General features: G+C 41.9%; 1 protein-coding gene across 5 annotated transcripts in view; it reads left to right on the forward strand.

Moving 5' to 3' along the window:
• The window catches only part of LOC112556361 (dual 3',5'-cyclic-AMP and -GMP phosphodiesterase 11A-like), a 101,746-nt gene extending 80,591 nt beyond the window's left edge, over positions 1-21,155 (forward strand). For 4 of the 5 annotated variants that reach the window (XM_025225307.1, XM_025225305.1, XM_025225306.1 and 1 more), the window contains 17 exons: positions 24-161; positions 1,349-1,410; positions 3,339-3,398; positions 5,419-5,533; positions 6,026-6,101; positions 6,434-6,501; positions 7,046-7,138; positions 9,176-9,226; positions 9,884-10,030; positions 11,068-11,175; positions 13,438-13,547; positions 13,838-13,928; positions 14,524-14,624; positions 15,638-15,779; positions 17,505-17,579; positions 19,112-19,195; positions 19,505-21,155. In XM_025225307.1, coding sequence (XP_025081092.1) covers positions 24-161; positions 1,349-1,410; positions 3,339-3,398; positions 5,419-5,533; positions 6,026-6,101; positions 6,434-6,501; positions 7,046-7,138; positions 9,176-9,226; positions 9,884-10,030; positions 11,068-11,175; positions 13,438-13,547; positions 13,838-13,928; positions 14,524-14,624; positions 15,638-15,779; positions 17,505-17,579; positions 19,112-19,195; positions 19,505-19,630 — 1,647 coding nt within the window. In that variant the 3' untranslated portion in view covers positions 19,631-21,155. The remainder of the gene's footprint in view (positions 1-23; positions 162-1,348; positions 1,411-3,338; positions 3,399-5,418; positions 5,534-6,025; positions 6,102-6,433; positions 6,502-7,045; positions 7,139-9,175; positions 9,227-9,883; positions 10,031-11,067; positions 11,176-13,437; positions 13,548-13,837; positions 13,929-14,523; positions 14,625-15,637; positions 15,780-17,504; positions 17,580-19,111; positions 19,196-19,504) is intronic. The other variant, XM_025225308.1, reaches the window with a different exon arrangement.
• Positions 21,156-21,505: the final 350 nt, after the last annotated feature.

Raw genomic sequence — 21,505 nt, forward strand, 5'->3', positions numbered from 1 at the left:
TACGTGCATGCATGTGGTTGCAGGCCCTGCTGGAGGTGGTGCACGACCTGTTTGAGGAGCAGACGTCTGTGGAGAACGCGGTGCTGAAGATCATGCAGCGAGCTCAGACTTTGCTTAAGGTCGAGCGGTGCTCAGTCCTTCTTCGGGACAGTACCTCCGAGGTCTGTGTCTTAGTTCTTTGCTTTTGGATTGTTCTCCCAAGCTTGTCATATAACAGCCGTTAACAAACTGACAAAGAAAAAAAAGATAAAATAAAACCCCACAAAATAAATACATGCATTATTACTGTTGAAGATGGAGTCTGTCGTCATATTGGAGAGATTTCGTCGACTTTTATGAGCGTTTAACGGTGTCTAACTTCCCGTAATGTGATACATTATGTAACATTGAAACTACTCATCAATACTATTGCATTTCTTATCTAGTCATCTCGTATATGTTAGAATATTTTACACATGATAACCATGTTAACTAATCCTAACCTAGCAGCATCCAAGCATCGCAGTCATCGCCATGACATGAGTCACGTAGACCGCATTTGGCTCAATCTTTATGAGGCTTGAAAATAAAAAGAAAAATGTCCACACTCTATCATCTATTTCAAGCTTATTGTTATAAAACTGTGTTTTGCACAGGAAGCTAAAGCATGGAGATTACATTTTTGGATGAGGAAGATGAGAAGGGCCAGGCCTCAAGGAATCTGTTTACCCAGGTTTCAGGAAGAAACACAATAAAAACCCATCTGAAGTATTTCCAAAGAGTCAAAAACAAATTCATAATGCAGGAAAATAGCTCAAAGCGTTTCTCCAGTGTCAAAACAAAGTGCAAAGGGAAACAACTTCCTTGTAAAAAAAAAATGGGCTCATCGTCAGAGCCCGCTTGACGCAAGCTCCTTGATTGCAGTCCACCGCAACCGACTCAAGAGTTGGAGACAACTGCGTTTTTCCTTGACAGGGGAAGGGGGGAGATTCTAATGAGTCTTGAAAGCAAACAGCAATCGTAATGGGTCTCTGAACTGAATTAAGCGAAAAGCAATAACAAAATGGAAAAAATCCTGCGATTGCCATTCCTACACGTGCGACCTCTTGCCTTCGATGGAATATTCATCCTGGATCAAGCTCAGGGATCGGTCCTCCTTGCGAAATTCAAATAGAGAGGTTGTGTTTGGACTTTTTAAGAAAACTTTATAAAAAAAAGTTTAGTTACAGAATACAGCCTATAATGTAAATGCATGTTTGTCTCACTGTCTACCTTTCTCTGACTTGCAGCCCGAAAACTTACTTCAGCAGTAAGTGTAAGCAAACATACTCTCTAAATATTTTTTTAAAAATTGGTGTTTATTTTTCAGATGTGCTTCAACAAAATATTTGACTTGAGCTTCCCGATCAAGAATGGCCATTCTCACAACAGGTAAGCAGACTGTTCTGTCGTTAAAAACTGTTTGCAAACTGCAACAGGACTTTATACATTGGTCGCTCAAAAAAGGACTTTTCTCTTTGTAGTAATATTCTAAAATTTAACCATATCCATGATTAGTGACCACCTCTTTGGTTTTACTGTAACTAATCATGGATGTGGTTAAAGATTAGCTACAGAGTCAAAGAACACTTTCTGATCAGTCACTGATTGCCTTGCAGAATGAGAACACCCTAGTTTTAACAATCCATTACCACATCTTGACCATCTGACAAACCAAATGACAAGTCTCCTGTAAGAGGCATGATGGTCTACTCACCTCAAGCCAACTGTTCATTAAGCTGAGTGCTGTACAGTGGAGTGTAGAGAATACAGAGTGAAAGACAGGCTTGATGACCAAGACATGGTGTAGCTCTCATACTACAAATTTACAGACTAGGAAATGTTTAGTTCAAATATTTGAAAACCTCGTCTTTATCCTTTCCCAATCTCATATTAATTTCTAGTACATTAACTCATTATATTATTTTATCAACAAATGGGAATCGGAATATTATTTTATACAATTTCCTTCTTATATTTCTACAAATTTTTATCAAAAGATTAAAGTTTGAAATCCGACTGCACATACATCATACACACAAGTAGATACAGGAAGACAACAAGCAAAAAATGTTTTAGAACTTTACATGTACTTTTATTATTTCTGTTTAATGGGGATACTTTCAATGTGATTTTTCCCCGGCTTCGTATAAAGACTCGGAGTTTCCTTGTCCACGCTCAGCTTCTCCTGAAATTATTTTCAAGCACGCACAAACTTTCAAAAGTTCTCTTCATGTTCTGTGTTTAAACGATGTTTTATTTTAATAAAGCCATTTTCTTCTTGGTCCTGTCATTCTAATACCACGAATCCGTGCTAATATGATCATGTTGTGTGTTCTGCATCTAAAGCTGGAAATTCTTTGATCATTGACATTTTTTAATTGTTTTCATTTCCTCCATGTGTGCTGTTTAACTTGCTTTTGAATTCTCTGTTGCTAAAGGTCGTTTTGCCTCCCGTTCTTGGAATGTATCGGGTTAAAGACGATTCTTTTGTGTCTTTTCTTTACATGATTGTCAAGACTAATTGCCTGATTACTCGACTGACAGGTTGCACTGGTGTAAGTAGGTAGAAAGGTTAGATAGCTTTGTAGATAAATATATCCTGAATTTGTATCCTCCTTTTAGAAAGGTTTTCCGAGTAATTGATCCTAGATTCATTTTCCTTTAACATGTCCTCTTCTCTCTCATTAAATGTCCTTTGATGCTGCTGTAGGGAATATCTGCGTTTTCCCATCCCTGACATTCAGGACTTTCCTTGGTGCTGCTCCTGTCCTCCCATAATAGGATTCTGGATTCACTAGGCTCCTGTCCTTGTTTACTGAGTTACTGTCCTTGTGCACTAGGTTGCTGTCCTTGATGACCGTCTTCGCGAGCGAGATTATTCGCACGTTCACTGTTTTGATGTATCTTAAACTGCATTATTGTGACATTTTAATCTTAAATTTCTACATTATACTTTGTATTTTATGTACTGTTATATTGTGACAAAATATTCACTGCTTTGATGTACACTGCACATTCACATTGAGTACGTTGTGACCGTGCGCACGGCTTGGATGTGCTCTCATGTTTGACAATGTTCATTCACTCTGTGTTCATTCACTCTGTGTCATGTGCTCTTAACAAAACTGTACATTCACTGTGTTTCACCAAAGTTACCACAACAATGCACATCCACTCTCTGGCTTGATGCACTCTATATGATGACAATGCACATTTTTATCGTTGTACTCTGTGACAGCACTCGTTCACTCCGTTTGATGTGATTTGTGACAATGCACACTCACTCTCTTTTGATGTCCTCTTTGTGACTCTTGAAGACGCAGGCCTCTTTGTCGGCAAGAGCAAGCCAACATGGTCTTCAGCACTTTCCCAAGGAGGTATACCACGTCCCTAGATAGTCCTCCTTGTATTTTTATTTTTATTTTTTTTTTTATTATTTTATTTCCTGTCACTCCTTCTTGCTGCATGGCTCCTTCAGCGTTTAAGAATTTGCTTTTCATCGATTTGCTTTCGGTCTCATTTGTTTTCATCATTCGCATGACCAATACATATTGTTCCTCGTGGACAAAACCACAACGTGGCTAATGTTGAATGGCTTTATGGGAGCACACATAGTGAGTTAAAGGGAGGTTATTTTTGCCAGCTTTTGAGAGAGTTATGTCCTTCACTTCCTTTGTGGTGTTTGGTTTCTTTCTCATCTCAACCATCCCCCTCCCTACCTCTAATAAACTTTAACAATTTCCTCTCTCACTTGCCAAGCATGTTATTGGATTGTTACATTATCTCCCTTGCCAGCATTTCTTTCCTTTTTTTTTTTTCCTCCGTTCTCCTGCCTGCTTTTTTTGTAGTCACAGCGCTTTCTGAGTAAGTTCTTACAAAGGCGGAAATTTTGTTTTAAATGTTAAAGTTGCTCAGCACTTTGGGTCTGCATAGTTCCTGGCATGTGTAATCTACTCGAAAACAAATTATCTGTAAGATATGACCGAAGCTTTCTCGTACTGCTTTTGTTTGTAAAGACTTTAGTGTAAGCTTCCAAAAAAAGGTAAAATCTGCAGTTTAAATCACTTCATTCTAATTTATTTCATTTGTCTTACATTTAAAATTCAGAATTTTTTTAATGATTTTAATATAATCGTTTGAAAGCTAAGTTGTAATCACGCAGCTCAGGATCGCAGTAATAATTATGTATTGTGAACACCTCATTATCAGGCTTCATCCCTCACATAGCGAGAACCTCAAGATAAGACTCCTCCCTTAGTGAAAACCTCCCACAGGGACCTCCAGGGGTCTTTGTTATGAAACGAGGGCTGAAATGGAGAACCCAGGTTCAAACGTTTTCGTTTCCGATATTATAAATTCTTCTTCGTGTTATTTTATCAAAGACATCTTTGCCGCTGGTTTATAACTACGACTCCAGGGGCAAAAAAATCTGCGGGGTCTGGAGACCACTTTGATAATTTTAGGAATTTTTTTTTCTTGAATTGCCCAGGTCAACAACTTACCCTCGCTTCATGACTACCGCCCCAGAAACTGAGAGACAACCTTGACGACCTTTAACATTGACTTTTCTCTGGCTGTGACGTGTGACGTGTCACGTGCTGTAATGTCGTCCATATGAGAATTTAATCATCTCGAGATACACACAGACTCGCAGAAATAGTTTGTAGAACACTTCTGACTCGACAGTGCTGTAATGGTTTCAAGACACTGTCACCGTGGTCAGCTGACTTTGCAGCCAGACAGCCAGCCAACCAACAAAAGTCGTCAAACGTCATGTTTTAGCTCTTGGCTCTGCTTATTTGATTGTTTGTTTTTTTTCTAACCAGCCACAGTGCAAGGTGCACATTTGTCCTGACTATTGATTCTCCTCCCTGTTAAGTGGCTTCTACATTCCAGATGCCCGTGGTGCAGAGAGAACAAATTATACGAACAGCTTAGTCCCCGCTAAATAATTAAATGTTGACTGCAGGACATTTGCTGACCCTCATCTGAATTCTATAGCATGAAGAGATGGCAATGGGGAAGTGAAGATTTTAGCCCCTCCGTTCTGTTTACTCCATCCTTCCTTCAGTCAGAGCACACCATATTTCCTATCTCTGTCTTTAATCAACATCATCTCTCTCTCTCTCCTTCCTTTCACGCCTGTTCTCATAATCCCAGCGTCATCTAATGTGGAAATACTTATATAATCGTCACAGAGTGGTCTAACCTTTAATGTCTTCTGGACTGTTTCTCGTTGTTTCGTTGTCCAGACACTAATCCAGAGAAGAACGAGATGAATTTATTTATTTATTTTTGTAGAATATGGGGAAAAAAAATCACATTTTGTGTATGTGTGTATGTGTGTCTGTATGCATCGGTGCTTGTGTGTGTGCGTGCGTTCGCGTTTGGTTTCAGCGCAGACAGCTGTCACGACCTAAAGCTCGGTAACAAGATCGCAGAACTGGTTCTGATCACAGGAGAGACCATCAACATCACGGATGCCTCACAGGACCCTCGCTTTGATTCAGAGGTAGTGAGCGTGGCTTAGCCATAGAACGTAGGAGTAACAGTCAGGTCACATCCTCCTCGTCGTCGTCGTCGTCATCCTCATCCTCATCACGCCACTCTAGACACTGAGGCTCGTGGGTTGAGGGATTCAGTTCTGTGACATCCTTTCTGGTCTGAGCTATTAATAGCTTGTCCGGGCTTCTAGCTCAAGGATTGGGATTCATCGCCCTCTCTCCGTCTACTCCACCCCACTCCATCCTCGCCAACCCCGACACCAAAAACAAACTTTCTACACATTTATGTTTACTTTTTCCTGTTTTGATGGCGCCTGCAATATTCCGTATACCTAATTAATCAAATAAGTAATATCTTATTTTTATGTTGTTTTGTTGTTGATGTTGTCAACCAAGAAAACAGTTCTGTTAGTAAAGGAAAATACGTGTTCTCTTATTGTTGTTTGTGTTGTTTTGCTTTGTTGTTGCTGTTATTAATCAAGGAAACCGTTGTGTTACAGCTGGATCGAGTCAGCGGGATGCACACAAGGTCCATTTTGTGCAAGCCAGTCCGCAAGCGCGATGCTCAGATCATAGGTGAGCTGGCGACCCACCAAGAGATGTTACTCACCCTGATTATTACTTACAAGCAACAACAGCAACAGACTATCGAAACACTCGTAGCTTAGACTGCTAACACCACAATTTCAGTAACAACTACTGTTTCTACTAGTACAACCACATCCACAACCTGACCGTCGGTGACGACAATAGAGACCTCGACGATGACAAAAATGACAGCGGAGATTAGGATTATGTAGTCTTGATTCTCTCTACCACCTTCCACCACTCTTAACCACCTCACCCCATTTCTATAGGAATGGTGTGTAAAGTGTTCTCAGGTTCAACTCTTGTTTCACTGTCTCCAGGTGTCGCGCAGGTAGTCAATAAAGTGGACGGCCAGCCGTTTGATGATTATGACGACCAGCTTTTCGAGGTTTGTGTCTAAGATGGATGACAGGAGATCATGAAGCTAAAATTTCATCATTCCTTTTCCACTCCCCCTCTGTTACGAGTATGCTTGCGGGGAAAGGGGGTTAGAAAGACAGGGGAAAGAGAAAATCCATGTGCATGCTGCTTTTATACCGAATACAGAAGAAGCAAAGTGTTTATTGTGTCACTTAATTCTGAAGCTTTTCATTTTTTTAAAATTCCTATTAATTTTGTTGCTCTTTGCTGAAGATCAATCTGGTGTGCAAATATTTCTCTTTTATAAAACTGTTTACAAAATCAGTTTCCAGATTTATGTACATATATTTTAATATCAAACAGGTAGCTTGGAGAGAGTGACTGGGTGCCAAGAATACTGTTTGAATAATTTCTTACTTGATGCTTGAGAAAGTTTATCGCTGCTTACATTTGTTCCTCTCATTACTCGTCCTGACGGCTTATGCTAATGTCTTTGAAACTTTAATAAGTTGAGCATTCGTGTCCAGACAAGGTTTAGGTGGAAATGTATTGACCACCCCTATCTCTCACAGGCTTTCGTGATTTTTTGTGGGCTGGGTATCAACAACTGCCAGCTGTACGAAGAAGTGTCTCTGTCGGCGGCTCGCCAAGCTGTCGCCTTGGAGGTGAGGCTTGAAAATGTTTAGAGAAACAAACTTTATGCAAATGAACAACATGTTTACATGCCATCGGGGGACACTGTTTTAAAATTAAACAACCTGCTCCTTGGTAAATGTAGAACCGGGGAATTAACTGTATAAAGGTGTAATGTAACTCTCGACTTACCTCAAAATGACCTCAACCACTTATGTAATATATATATATATAAATATTGTAATAGTTTAAGTTAGTTTTTATGTGTAAGGTATCATTTTTTATGCACAATACTCTTTTTTCTGCTTCTTTAGAGTGATTATCTGTTTTTTGTTGATATATAGGACCCATGCGTAATGATAATAATGTAATAATAATTTTTTTAATTATCTTCTCCTTGTGCCAGATCTCGATGTGGTAAAATATGTAAAAAAAAAAATTCTATTAAAACTCATTGCCTTACGTCCAGTTAACAATCTTAATTTTTTTTTTTTTTTGCGAGGCTTCGCTAATAGCCACCAAACACGAAAGATATTCTCGCATCAAAGCTCGGTGGTAGCTGCAAAGTGCATCCCTCCCCTGCCGCCCAAAAAACTTAACCTTTTGTCTACAAAAATAGAAAAAACTGTTAGACTCAGCTGCTGAAAGCAGACGACAAGTCTCCCTGCTGGCCTATTTTCCGCCGCGAGTGGCTTCGATCGCGGAGCCGCAAGACTATCGGGTCAGCGGTGACTAGCAGTCTGGGGTTGCCGTCGATGTTGCCCCTTGATCCTCCTTACAGTCAGACCGCGTGCAAATCGACCGTTGTCAATCCTGTTTACTTCTTTCTGTGATGTGCAAACACGCGCCCAGGCCATTCGTTAAGCAGAACCAGCTATTCTTTTACTCACAAAAAGAGCTGCAATGAAACATGTTCTCTTCCTGTTCTACTTCTCTTTCCCTCCTGTCTTCTTGCTCCTTCAAGCCCATTCTCTACGTCACGTCCCTCTAGTCACGTGTTACCGGCGGTATCAGAGTGGGTTTGGGTGGGAGTGGTTTGAGGGGTGGGAGGAGAGCGGGGATGGGGTGTGGAATAATGCAACAATCTTTAAAAGATGTTTTACTTCTTAACGATGTGCTGAGACTCGGTTTCGACATTGCTGACGTTTCCATTCCCGAAATATGATTTGAAATTGTGAAGTCATCGGAAATGAGCCGATCGACTGGGCCATTGTGACTCCTGGTTCCAGCCGAGGGGAGCCCCTGTAGTGGCTCCACTGTCGGACAGTGTGGGCGACTGTTTACCGTTTATTCCCGGTTCCAGTCTCTTCTTAGCCGCCGTAGTCAGCAGTGCAGCCAGCCGGCGAGAGCCGAATCCGCGGGAGGGACCGAGACTTTTTTTTAATATACTGCCGTTGCCAGACTTTTATGGTGTTTAACGCTGACGCACAATGGGGTCTGGGTTGGGAATTGGTGTTTAACTCCAGTCCGGCATATAAGGTTAAACACAGCAAAGCAGCCGCCGCCACGTGCAGAGAGAGAGAGAGAAAAAAAAAGAAGAGATTCTCTGACGACAGAGTTTCATCGGTGACAAACGCTTTATAAATGTTGCACTACCGGAATGCCACCCTGATGCACTGAATGTCCACTGCCTGTGAGATATTTCAATCTGTCCTTTTTAAAATTATGCTTTCCTCGGTATGAGAGAAAACTTAAACACTGTTCAATATCCAATTTTCTTATGATAGTCAGTCACGCTTACTCGGTCATGGTGCTGCTCTTCCTGACTTGTACAATCGTTAACGAATCAAAAGCGAAGGAAATGACCTTTTGACTTCAGGAAGCAAAAAACTGATGCACTCACATCTACTGGTTATTGTGATGTTGTTGGGGCAGTCGATACTTTTTTCTCTGTTTAATCAGCTGCCTGTGTTTGTTGAGCGAGCTACTGTATCGTCCTCGTGGATGTGTAAAGCTGTGGTAGTGGTGGTGGAGGTGTTGTAAACTTTATAAATTCAAATTATTATTCACTAATTATTAAAATGCATCAGTCAGTAAGTCTCACCTATTATAAATCACTCACTTTACAGGTGTTGTCATACCACACCTCAGCGCCTTCAGACGAGGTTTCGAAGATCAAAGTGAGTATCGTCAGTTCTCTCGTCTGTACAAAAATGCTTTTTGTAATGTTTGCAGAAATGAAGAAAATAGACCTAAATATTTTTGTGAGCTATTATGTAAAAATAAACATGCCTTTATCGAATGGTTTTCACTGGGTTGTTATACATTCATCGTCGTCGTCATCGTTGTTGTTTCATGCAGGAAGACACATAAACAGTAAATGTCAAGAGTTAAGCAAATTCAGGATCCATACAACTGCTGACTTCTTTTAATTATACCTCTCTCCACCACATCCACACACGCATACATGTAAAAACACACGCACACACACGCACGCACACCTATATTATGGATTTACGTATGAAAGACTCGCCAAAGGTTAAAGGTCATTTACTCAAATTCCACAGAGAAATTATAAGGCAGGGATCTTACTAACCTTAGCAGCTAGATGATCCATTAGGAAAGGATGCCAGCAGGAGTATTTTCGATTTGATTCCTGTCCTTGGCTGTGAGCCTGTGAGAGAGACACTAATTTTAGTTTTCCATACGAAGAAAGATATATATATATATCCTCTCCTTGTGTGTGTGTCTACGTGTTGACGAACCAAAAATATTTATATATACTAAACTAAATTAGTGACATGCATTTTTTTAAAGTAGTATTCACCTGTTTGCAGTCTCAGCGCATACCGGAAGCGTACGAGTGGCGCCTCCCTGAACTCAACTTCAACGACTTCAGTCTGGACAGGGACCAGATGATGCTCGCTGCGGCCCGCATCTTCTACGACTTGGGTCTTATCCGGAAACTCCGCTTGGACTACGAAGTGAGCCTCCTTCTGGAGACATTATTGCCCTGAACAGCAGCTACATTTATAACCTTTTCTTTCTTTTTCTGTTTAGCATCTTTTGTTCTCATTTTCTTCCTCTTCGATTCTTATTTCCTTCTTTGTTTTTCTCCTGCTTCCCTCAATTTTTTTTTTTTTTTGTATCAAGTGTTTTTTAACAATTGAAAGTAGTTTAATCCGCCTACACTTATGGCTTTGGGGGAAAAAATTGGGGAAGATTCCATAAATGTCGGTGATGTGAGAGAGATAAAGGGGGGTAGAGAACCCCTTCAGGGATGTTGAGATAATCCTAGAGATACTTGACTTTCCTCGACTTTGGCTTCTAATCCCTGGAGACAAGAAATTCCTTGGTGAAAATTCCAGCAAAATGCTAGAAAATTAGCTTGCAAGTGTCTAAGATGAGTCCGAGCGGCTTAAAGATGTCGCAAGACCTGCGCCTCACAACAAGGTGCTCGAACTACAAACAGAATGGAATAGCTAACCCCACCCTCCGCTCACCCATTTCCACCTTCATGCTAGTCCATCTCATAAATCTTTTCGGAATGTACCTGTCCCTTTTTAACCAAGTGAACTGTTGGTATTTTGTGCTGTTGTACTCGTTCCACCAGACTGGTACTTCCTTTGACATGTCCCCGGCAAAAGGGCGATTCAAAGATCGTCTGTCCCAAGTTACCGCGAACCTGGTATTCCTTTTGTGAGAGATCAATGAGAAATGTCTGACAGTCAATCGGTTCATGCAGTTCATAATTTCTCAGCCTCATGAATGCACGATCGAGTATTAGCTTTCTGGTTATATGCTAGAGTTCAACTTAAGCATGAAATAAATGTTTTTATACATGTTTTTGTTGTCATTACAAAGGGCCTGTGACTAACGCAAACTGCTGACATCATCATCATCATCACCACCAACACAACACAACACAACAACAACAACAACAACAACAACAACAACAACAACTTGGTAACTTGTTCTCTGTTAGTTGCATCCTGGTAATGTTGCTCATTATTCTGTGCAGACCCTGTGTCGGTGGCTGCTAACCGTTCGGCGGAACTACCGCAACGTGGCTTACCACAACTGGCGCCATGCTTTCAACGTGTGTCAAGTCATGTTTGCCACCATGATGGTAAGGGAGTTAACTCCACAGAGCGATTTATCTTTGTATGTAATCAAATGACGTGTAACTTTCTGAAACTACCGTTTTCCGAATTTCCCTATGGATAGGTGTTAAAGATCAAAGGTTCAGCTTTCTAAACACTTACACACGTATAACAGCAACAGGAAAAGGAGGGAGAAGAAAGGAAAAAAACGACAAACTAGAAAATCCTGTTCACATTTGTCAGAAATTTGCCATTCATCTTTGTGTCGCCATTTATTGCGGTGCCAGTCTGTCTGACCATTCCCAAGACCACCAGATGACCCATTGGACGGAGTTCTGTTGCCTACAAAATGGCAGCAAGTGTTTTATAACCATGGTTGTGCGTCTAATCTGTTCAGGGCTTCGATTCAGCACGAAATTGTATTACTGGATGATTTTTTTCCAGTTAACTACTAAAATGAGTCTGCTGTGTACAAAGCTTACGGTTTATTCAAATTTCAGATTAACTTCTAAAACGAGGCAGGTTTGTACAAAGCTTCCGGTTTAGTCACATTCATTATTTAGGCTCGCCGAGACTAACAGCGGGAGTGCACATTGTATGACGAATACAGAATTCTAAGGTTCGGAAACATCATTACAGAATCTTTATTCTTATATAATTTTAAAAAACGTTTCTAAAACTGTAGGTCGCCTCTTTTGCTGTCTGTTAATGTAGTCTGTTTGTAAGGACCACAAATGTATTTACTGACAAGAACTCAGAAACATTCATCTCAGTCGGTAGAACTCCTCAAAGCGTTTGCAAACCCAACCTGATGACATTCTCTTTATGTGTTTAGGATGCTAACATGCAACAGTTGTTTTTTAGTATATGATCAAGACCTAAACACCCTAATTTTTCTTTGAGATAAAAGATAACAACAACTGTAATTTTAGTTTCCAAACCTCCATAGCAGTTTCATTTTACACACGACCAGAGTTTTGTAGTCAGCTGTCAAAATTTGTAGCTGCTACAAACAATCCCTAGCGAAGGCGATGGTAACAAGAGCTGGGAACAGAGGGCAAAGCTGACCTTTGGACCAGACCTACTGATCGCTTCCAACGCCGTCTGACGGCGGAGTGGTTGTCGGTGGACGCTGGTGTAGGTGCGAAAGTGTGGCCGGCGGCACATGAAAACACTCTCATCGATTGACCGTCCGGACTTAGGCGCTTCATTTCGTCTACTTGATTACATTGACCACCCTTTCTACTCAAAACTAATCTTTGGGGACAGACATCCATGGTCACCTTATTGTTTTCCGTTCTCTTTCTCTGTCAAAGTCCGTGACGATACTCGATTAACCCTGATTTATTTTCTTTACTTTCTAATAATTACGACCTGAGAGGTTTTTATTTGTTCATTCGGATAACATGGTTTCATACATTATTTTCTTCCGCCCACTGACACTTCATTGTTGTCCCTTCTACCACATCCTCCACTGTCCTACTCTGATGGTCTAGACTTATTAGAACTAAAGTATAGTCTCGCACAGTCTCACAGAGTGTCGCAGAATCTCGCTTGCGATTAGAAAGGTTCAAGCATAACGTATTTTGAAAAGGTCTTGACGTCATCACATGTCAGTTTGGTAGATCACCTGTCCAAAACGGGTAACTGTTCCTGCCGCAAAGTGTTTATGCTGGGTATTTAAAGTAACCAACCCTCTATCGTGGACTCCATCGTGGACATCGCCAACCTCGCTAAGACCGTCGTTGGCATCGTATTTACACGAAAAGTCTTGGCCGGGATATAAGTTCCCGGATGTGTCTGGCAGAAAGATTGGTGCCGGTAGGCGTGTTCGTGCGCTCGAGTCGCCTCGTGCATGATGCGCGTGCTAAATGAGACTTGTCGGCTGGACACCACCGTGTGAACAAGCGCGGCGTCTGAGCAAACACGTGCAGAGCAGCTCCGGTCCTTTTGCACGTGCTGGCTTCCTGTATGATCCCGTCTGGACATTCCACCTTCTCCGGGGCTTAGTGTGTGGTTTACTGGTCTCACAGTATTAAATAATCACGGTAGTTTTCATTATCTACCTTGCTGTTCGACATCCCTCTCTTCCTTTCTCTTCTACAGCTGGCTTCTTCTCTGGAGATCAGTCACACATCGAATATTCTTTGTCTCTCTCTTTGTGAGTGAGAGAAGTGTGTGTTTGTGAGAGTGTTAGAGAGTGAGCAGTATTCACTGTCAGCTTCAGTGTACCACCAGAATGAACTGCTGCTAAGCCTCGCCCTCTGTGGTTTTCTTTCTTTGACCAGAAGTGCAACACGAGGCGCCACTTGACGGACAACGAGGTGTTGGCGCTGATAGTCGGTTGCCTGTGTCATGACCTGGACCACCGTGGCACCAACAACGCCTTTCAACACAAGTGAGCGGCAGTAACTAAACACGTCACGTGATCACGTGATATCTCCCCCTACTCCTATCTCGTGATAATTCAAATATCAACCACCATGTTTGTACATATCATAATTTGTGTCTTTGACCTTTGTGGACGGTCGGTCACCTGGCGGAGTATCGTTATGCTATTAGAGTACCTTCCTCGATTTTTTAAAATGTATTTGTTCCTTCGTTCATTGTTACTTTCTTTAGTTTGTCTACACTGTGCCAGCAGTTTGCCGATTGTTTTCACATTGTTGTCCATCTGCTTCACTGCAGATCCAGCTCCGCTCTGTGCCAACTCTACGGAACCAAGGCAACACTGGAGCACCACCACTTCAACCACGCCATCATGATCCTCAACAGCGAGGTGAGCTCGGGGCGTGGGCAGCCATGTTGGCGGACTTGCCCGGGGCTTTATGGGAAACAAATGGCGCCGGATCTTTTGTTTGTCAATACTGCTGTATGGTTTCATCCAATTCACATGAATTAGCAGAGAGGAAGAAAAACGGAAAGGCAGCCAGTTGCTGGGCTAGTGGGTCAGTGAGTAGGCCAGCGAGCAATTACTCAAATAATAGAGAAACCATATTTTCGCTTTGTTTCTTTGCTTCATTCTCCTTCCGTTTTATTTCTCTTCCATCTTCTGAGATCGATTTTCCAGCCTTCTGTCAATGTTCTTCCTCTTCTGAAAAAAAAACTTTAAATTTTCACTGCTGCACTTTTTTTGAGTATTTTGTGAACCTTTTAGGACTACTTTTTCTTAATGTCTTCTCTTGAATTTTCCGCAACAGTTCTAGTCTTCAGTTCATCATACTTTAAGAAACCTAGGATCCGCACAATACCGACCTTTCACTCGAAAATTGTACTGACCGAATTACTTCTGCTAGCACTGTCCGCATTTGCGCGGTCTTCTTCTTTTGAGTGAACATTGTAGGCAATGATACGGTCTTCGCATGGGGTCACAGGGTCACAACCTTCTTGCCAACCTGGGGTCAGAGGACTACGCTGACGTCATCAACCTACTGAAACAAGCCATCCTTGCTACAGACCTTTCTATCCACATACAGTAGTAGCACACTGCACATGCCAAGCAATATATTATATTATACATATTTGAGTTTACATTGTACATGTGGTTTTTGTAGCTATTTCCATATTTTAAGAAGTAAAATAAATAATAATTTTTGCCTGCGATAAACATCTCTAAGCATCCCTAATAAGACAATCCGCTTAGAAATTCTTATTATGGGACTCCCAAAAGTGATGAAAGTACGATGGAGCATGCGTAACAAAATATCTTAAAACCTCTTCCGCTGAAGCAGATTATGTCTCCCTTTTCGCATCCTTTATATTTAGACCCCCCAAAAAAAAAACAAACCCCAAACCCAAAACAAAAAAAAAAAAAAAAACACAAACAAAACAAACAAACAAACCCAACCAAACGAACTAACCAACAAATGAAACAATTCAAATTATTCAAATCGTCTGCAAACAAAAAACATGAAAAAAACAAACAACTCACAAAAAACAATGTCTGCTAACATTCAACAACACTAGAAGATCCATAATGCCTCGCTTCAACGATTCATATTGCTACACCCGCACATTCGAAGAACAAAACAGAAGTAAACTTGAAGTCTTGGTTTGTTTTGTCGGAATAAAAAAAAGAAAAATAATTTGTTCAAAATACATGGAAAGCCTCTCTCTTCCAATAAAGCATCTCTTAAATCTTTGCATGTTCTCCCCCGATAGCGCGCGCGCGTGTGTGTGGCTGGAACGGGCTCTTTACAATTTATTTATTTTAGCCTTTGCACAGCAGAAGAAAACACTTGGTCTTCTATGGATTCTTGGTCTTAATGGGCTTTTCCTTCTACACCATTTGTGGTCTTTCGTATTATTTTTGAACTATCACAGGTTAAAGCTTTCTTTTCTACGAATTACCTCCACTGCAAACTAAAGCTGATATCAGGCTATCTGGAAATGAATTGTATAGATGTACGACAGAGAGGCACCTTCATGCTAATCAAGCACGAAGAACCCCCTTGTCAATCCTACTGTCATAAATATTGTGTCTGACAGGATACGACAAAAGTTCTTCGCTATGGTGGACGCCGGTCAGAGGTCGTGGGACGACCGAGAATCGAAGGAGATTTACCGCAGCATGTTGATGACAGCCTGCGACATCGCCGCCATCACCAAACCCTGGGACGTCCAGCGACGGGTGTGTGTGGGACACAAGCCACCTTCAACATTCCAGCTCTTTCTGTCTCTCTACCTCTCCAATATAAGGATGCATAATTAAGAAAGAATAAAAAAAAAAGAAATTAAAAGTAGGCCGCCTCTGTCGTGAACCTCAGGGAATGAGTAATCGAACTTGACAGAGGCATCGTAATTCGAGTAGCTGTCCTGGGGATGATTACACTCTCGTAGTCTTCTAGGGATCCGGTTTAATTCCTAATTATCTGTAATCCAAATAATGTGAGTCACGGTCTAGTTACATTAATTATCACACACAACACACTGCATCGTTAGACACACGCTCGCCGCGAATGTCTCTCGTGAGGTGGAAGGTCTTCCGATGTTTCTTGACTCTGGAATCCGTTGATGTCCTCGCCAATCGTAACTGCCTTCACCTGAACTATGAGACACGTCCCTTGCGTCACCACCTGTCTCTCCCACTATCTCTAGGCCGCACCTGCTGTATAAAGATCAACAACGACTAGTGAGGAGACAACCATTTCTCCACCAGCCTCGAGAATTTGTTTGCGACCAAACGGCTTCTGGTGTGGAGCAGCTACGATTCCAAGACTCTCGGTCTGTTACCAACCTTCCTCCTCGAGAGTTTGATGCGAGACAACGATTTCTCGACAGTCATTATGTTAAAAACTCGTTCTGGGGGATCATCGTCTCTCACGATTGGTCAAGCATACTATACACTCACTTGCAACATTCCGTTACCTAGCTATGACCAATCGCTACATAGCTACAACATGATGTACTCTGACTTTCTGCTGCACACTGCACCCTTCTTTCCCCGTCCACCTCCTCCCACCTGTAACCCAACCGGCAAAAGAAGTGTCACTATGTCGGGCTTCCTATTCACTACCCGTGTCCAGCTGGGTGGCACTGAAATCGAAAGCTAATTTTCCGTGCTAGGTACAACCTGAACTTAAACTAACGGTTTTTCATTCCAACAAGATCTCCTGTAGAGATAACGACAGTTCCACATTCCGCCACCCGGCGGACAATAGGATGATCGCCGTATTCGCTATGTAAACTATCCTATGCACAACCGCGTGTCCGCTCGACTCGTGTGGGGAGCAGAAAGCGGCACCAACGCTGTACCTAGTGATCTCATGACAGCCTCCTATAATATTTACTTACTTTTTTGGACCACTGTACTCACCAACGTTTAAAATGTTGTCTACCTCTCCAATACTGAGATGTAATTGTTTATATATATGTTAGTTATACGTATCAATCCAGAAACGTTAGCTTCCACCATTTCCTCTTTCGCTTCCTCATTCTGTCCATCCCTCTCACTCGCTCCCATTTCCTCTCAATGCCTCTTGCTCTTCTCTACCATACACTTCCACCACCACCTACTTCTGCCTCTCTCTGACGCAGAAGCACACACACGCACACCCACATCCACACACCCCCACATCCACACACACACGCGCACACAGGAGGTGAGAGACACCGTGGGTGTACGGGTAGATAAGCGATATTTGCGAGCTTCGTGTTTACCGTGCACAATGTTGACTGATCGTGTCTGGCGCTCCGCCCTGACTGCCGGCTAATAAAAATTCGGACCTCGACAAACCTCGTGTCGACTTGGATTGTTTTAATTAAGAGCTTGCTGTCGACCTGTCCGACTAATGATCCCCGCCGTCAGTCCTGCATGGCCCTGCCCGAGGTGATCTTGACCTTTCTTCACTTGCAGGCTGCTGATCTGGTCGTAACGGAGTTCTTCGATCAAGGAGACAAGGAGAAAAACGAGTTAAAACTCCAACCTCAGGTACGCATTTTCTCGACCACTCAGTAATTTGATATATCTATATATGTATAATTTCTTCTTTCGGTCGGTTGCATGCCTTTTCTCTTAAAGGTCTAAAGGGGTGCAATTTCTTTCATGACTTGGGTAAAGCAAGACCCTATTTCCCCCAAATTATGTAAATGCATCAGAAGTATACAGAAAGGAAGTATTCATCCACATTTTAGGAAATAGTATCTTGCACAGAACTCTACCTTGTTGTTAGAAAAAAATTTTTCACCCCACTATACCTTCAACTCCTGATGCTCGTAGGTTATTATCCAATTACCTCGCAAAAGGAAGCAAGTGGACCATACAGGACATTCTGCTGTGATGTTTCGAACTGTTTAGGGCAAATAGAAAACTCCAAAGCACAGTCCTTCGTTCCTGCACGCTTTTTGGCGAAATCCTATCGCCAAAAAAAAGAGATTAAACAAGTTAATAAGTAGGCTTGGGAAAGCTTACATTATTAAGCAGGCTAAGCTGAGGATAGTAGGCCTGCCACCTCTTTGATTTGTGACAGATGGACACAGACAAAATTCACTGATCAGCAGCACTGGAGGTTCAAAGAACCTGTCAATAAATTAAACTGAAGACTTTTAGGAGAGGGGTGGAGTGAAAACTTTGAGTGCATACTTTTTTGTAAAATCATTGGTGCAGCTGACTGAGGGGCGTGGTTTGTGCAAATGAAACCATTCGTGAAGATTTCTAAGGGGTGTGGTTTGTACAAATACTGGAAGCAGAATCATTTGTGCACCTTCACTGAGGGGCGTGGCGTGTACAAATACTGAGAACCAGAACTTTCCAACGCTCACACAGCTCCTTCAAGATAAGCGTTCTCAATATAATGTTCATATCATCAAATCTGAAACCTTAGAAGCACAGAAGGACAAAAACACATGTCCCAGGGTGAAGGACGTACATGCCCAAATAATCTTTCTATAGGACCCATATGTTTTCGACATTTTGTGCTGCTGGGGACAACCCCTAATTGGCGTTTTTAGGGTTAGCTCGCAGCGGCTTCATTGTAAGCAGCAAATAATGTTGAATGAAGCCAAAAATAAACATTGGTGGGATTGTTGTGTCCTTCAAAAATGCAGAATGTCAATTTTAGAAATGGTGTACTTCGAAACTTCAACTAGTTTTCCCGACGCCAACTTTTTTATTAACTGAGCGAAACACTGCTGCATCATAAAATGTAATTTTATTCAGTGACTAGCGATGATGGTTTCTGATATTACATGTAAAAGATAAAAGACACATAACCTAGAGGTCGTTGGGGAAATAAATGTAGTCCATGTTGCAGCATGTGGAAGTCTGAGCACAGCTCTTGCCTTCCGCCGTCATTGCCTCCCCTGATAAATCAGGCGCCACCGAGCAATTGCTGTGTGGGTGGAGAACATTTCCCACCCTTCAGGAAGGCCTCCAACCGGCACCGACCTTTTATTCTTGCCGTCGAGTACATTCCCCCCTTTGTTTGATGAGTTTGTAAATTGCTGACCATGCATCATGTGCAGGCTTGTATGGACAGAGAGAAACAAGATGAGGTGGCCAGCTTGCAGCTTGCATGGATAGACGGCATCTGCCTTCCTCTTTACAAGGTGGGAACTTCAAGAAAACATGTTAACCTATTCTTTTTTAAATTCTTTCTCTACCTCACCAGTTCCATCAGTTCACTCGTTCCCATTCACACACAAATTTTGTGCAATGTGTAATCTAACGTTGTACAATATTTTATATATTTATTACATTATAATTGTATTATATAGATATTACATACGCATGTGTGTATTTACGTTCTTTGCACGTGACAACCATACACAGGTGTGTGTGTGAAACACATTTTGATTGAATATTTCTCCGCAAAACCGTTGTTCTGAACTAATTCGACTTATCCCCTCCTTACCCAGGCCCTGAGCAAGATGGAGTGCTCCTTTCGACCAATGCTGGAAGGTGTTCTCAACAACAGGGCACGCTGGGAGCACATGGACGCCGAGCGCCTTAGCAAGCACGCCATCTTGGAGACGGGGGTGTGACGTCACATCCTCTTTCTGGCGCTTAGTGAACAGACACACGTAACATTGTATACTCGCGTAGTTGTTGAAGGGCGCGCATGACGTCACATCCTCCATGCATAGTCTTTTTTTTTTTTTTTTTTGAAAAGACATGTGACCGAAATGATGGTCAGAATCCGAGAACTTCGTTTCCGCTGAGCTTGTTGCATGCGCCAGAGCCCAGTAAGAAAAGCATGGACGTTCTGACCGAGTGTTGCTGGGCGCCTGCGCGATGCTGCGCTTATTTATTATTTATTTCTAATGAGGAATGCTGATATTGTGTGCCTCGCCAAAGCCTTGAAGCAGCCCCCATGGCTCAAGAAGTGATGCTGCTCGATACAGTCAAGCAGGAAGGATAATAGGATGGAGCAGCTTGCATCCAAGAAACGTCTCTTATTCTTATCTTCTTGTTGACGGGTGTGTGTGTGTGGGCTTGTGTAAGCCTGGGCGCATACTTCAGCAGGACTCAAGCCATGTGGTCGTGCTACTGCAGGTAGGAGCATCGCTTGCCGCCTTTCAACAAGAGCAACAGTTTCTAGAGCAGTCAATAGCCTATACCACGCATAACCCAGGAATAACTGAGCTGCTACAACACAAGTTATTTTGGTCAATAAGGGTGTAGACATGGACTAAGTATAAAGCTACCTTGAAGGTAGCTGTGGACTAAGTAAGGCCACCTCAGCAACAGCTAAATACTGGAAACGCCCCCACCTCCAAACTCCACCCGCAACAAAGACCTTAGAGGTACAAACCTTCCTGGATAGAGGGTAGGGGTTATGGAGGCTAGGTTTGTAAGAGAAAATGTTTCGGCCTGATTCTATGAAATCGTTAAATTTTGGATGATGTAAAATCACCTGACTGTGTGCACGCCTCTTCCCATAAGGCAGGAGAGGATGAGAGCGGCAAATTTTGCATGTTTTGTGAATGTTTATCAGGTAACGTTGAGCGCATAGTCTTCACGAGGAACGCGAAATTGTTGACCACATGCTGCACCACAGTCACCCTATGTATGACAACCCATCAATGACAGTGTCATGAGTTAATAGTATCAAAGCTTGTTTCCTGTTCACCATGGAAACAGACTTTACTGAGTTTGAGCTTTGTCTATTAAAAAAACACACACACATACATATATGATAAACAGCTCTTGTTAAGGCCAGTTGATTTCTGGCACCTTTTGCTGTTTCGCAGTCATTTAAAACATTAGACAGTTTCAGAAACTTTTGTGATTGAGACCCTGGAAATCCTGTTAGGGGAAATACAAGAAACCTACAAGAAAGCAGTTTCCACAATGGGTGATTAAGCAAAACAGCAGGAAATTTGCATACATGCCCATGCACACAGAAAGAGAGGGATACTTACAATTGTTTTATCTTCGCATCAAATTTTAGTGCATACAAATGTACGTTTCCACATAAACATTCTTCTGCAAAAGTACCGAATCTTTGTCAGTTGCCTATGATAAATGTTCTTCCTGTCGGAATAAATAAAATTTTATGGTAGAAAAGTGTTTCCTGTTTGTGCAAACATGCACTGCTGGGAAGACGGGGAGATGAGTGCAGAGGGTATTCTGACAACTCTGTTAAGGTTCATATTTCGACTTAGACATTCCTTTTATTATAGGTAACAGTTTGAGACATTCCACTGAAAGTAGTCTTGCCACTTTAATTCAGATAATCTGCTTCCTGTGGAAAAATGGAATAAAGTCATTTGTAAACTGTAGACACTTTGAATCAATGTGCAGATACATTCCAGCAGTGTTGAACAACCAAAGTAAACCATTATTTGTAGACTCTGTATACACACCACATTACATCTACGAGAACTTTTTCTACCAATCCAAAGAAAACAAGTTGA

Source organism: Pomacea canaliculata, linkage group LG2 (genome assembly GCF_003073045.1).
Source record: "Pomacea canaliculata isolate SZHN2017 linkage group LG2, ASM307304v1, whole genome shotgun sequence".
Taxonomy (NCBI): Eukaryota; Metazoa; Mollusca; class Gastropoda; order Architaenioglossa; family Ampullariidae; genus Pomacea; species Pomacea canaliculata.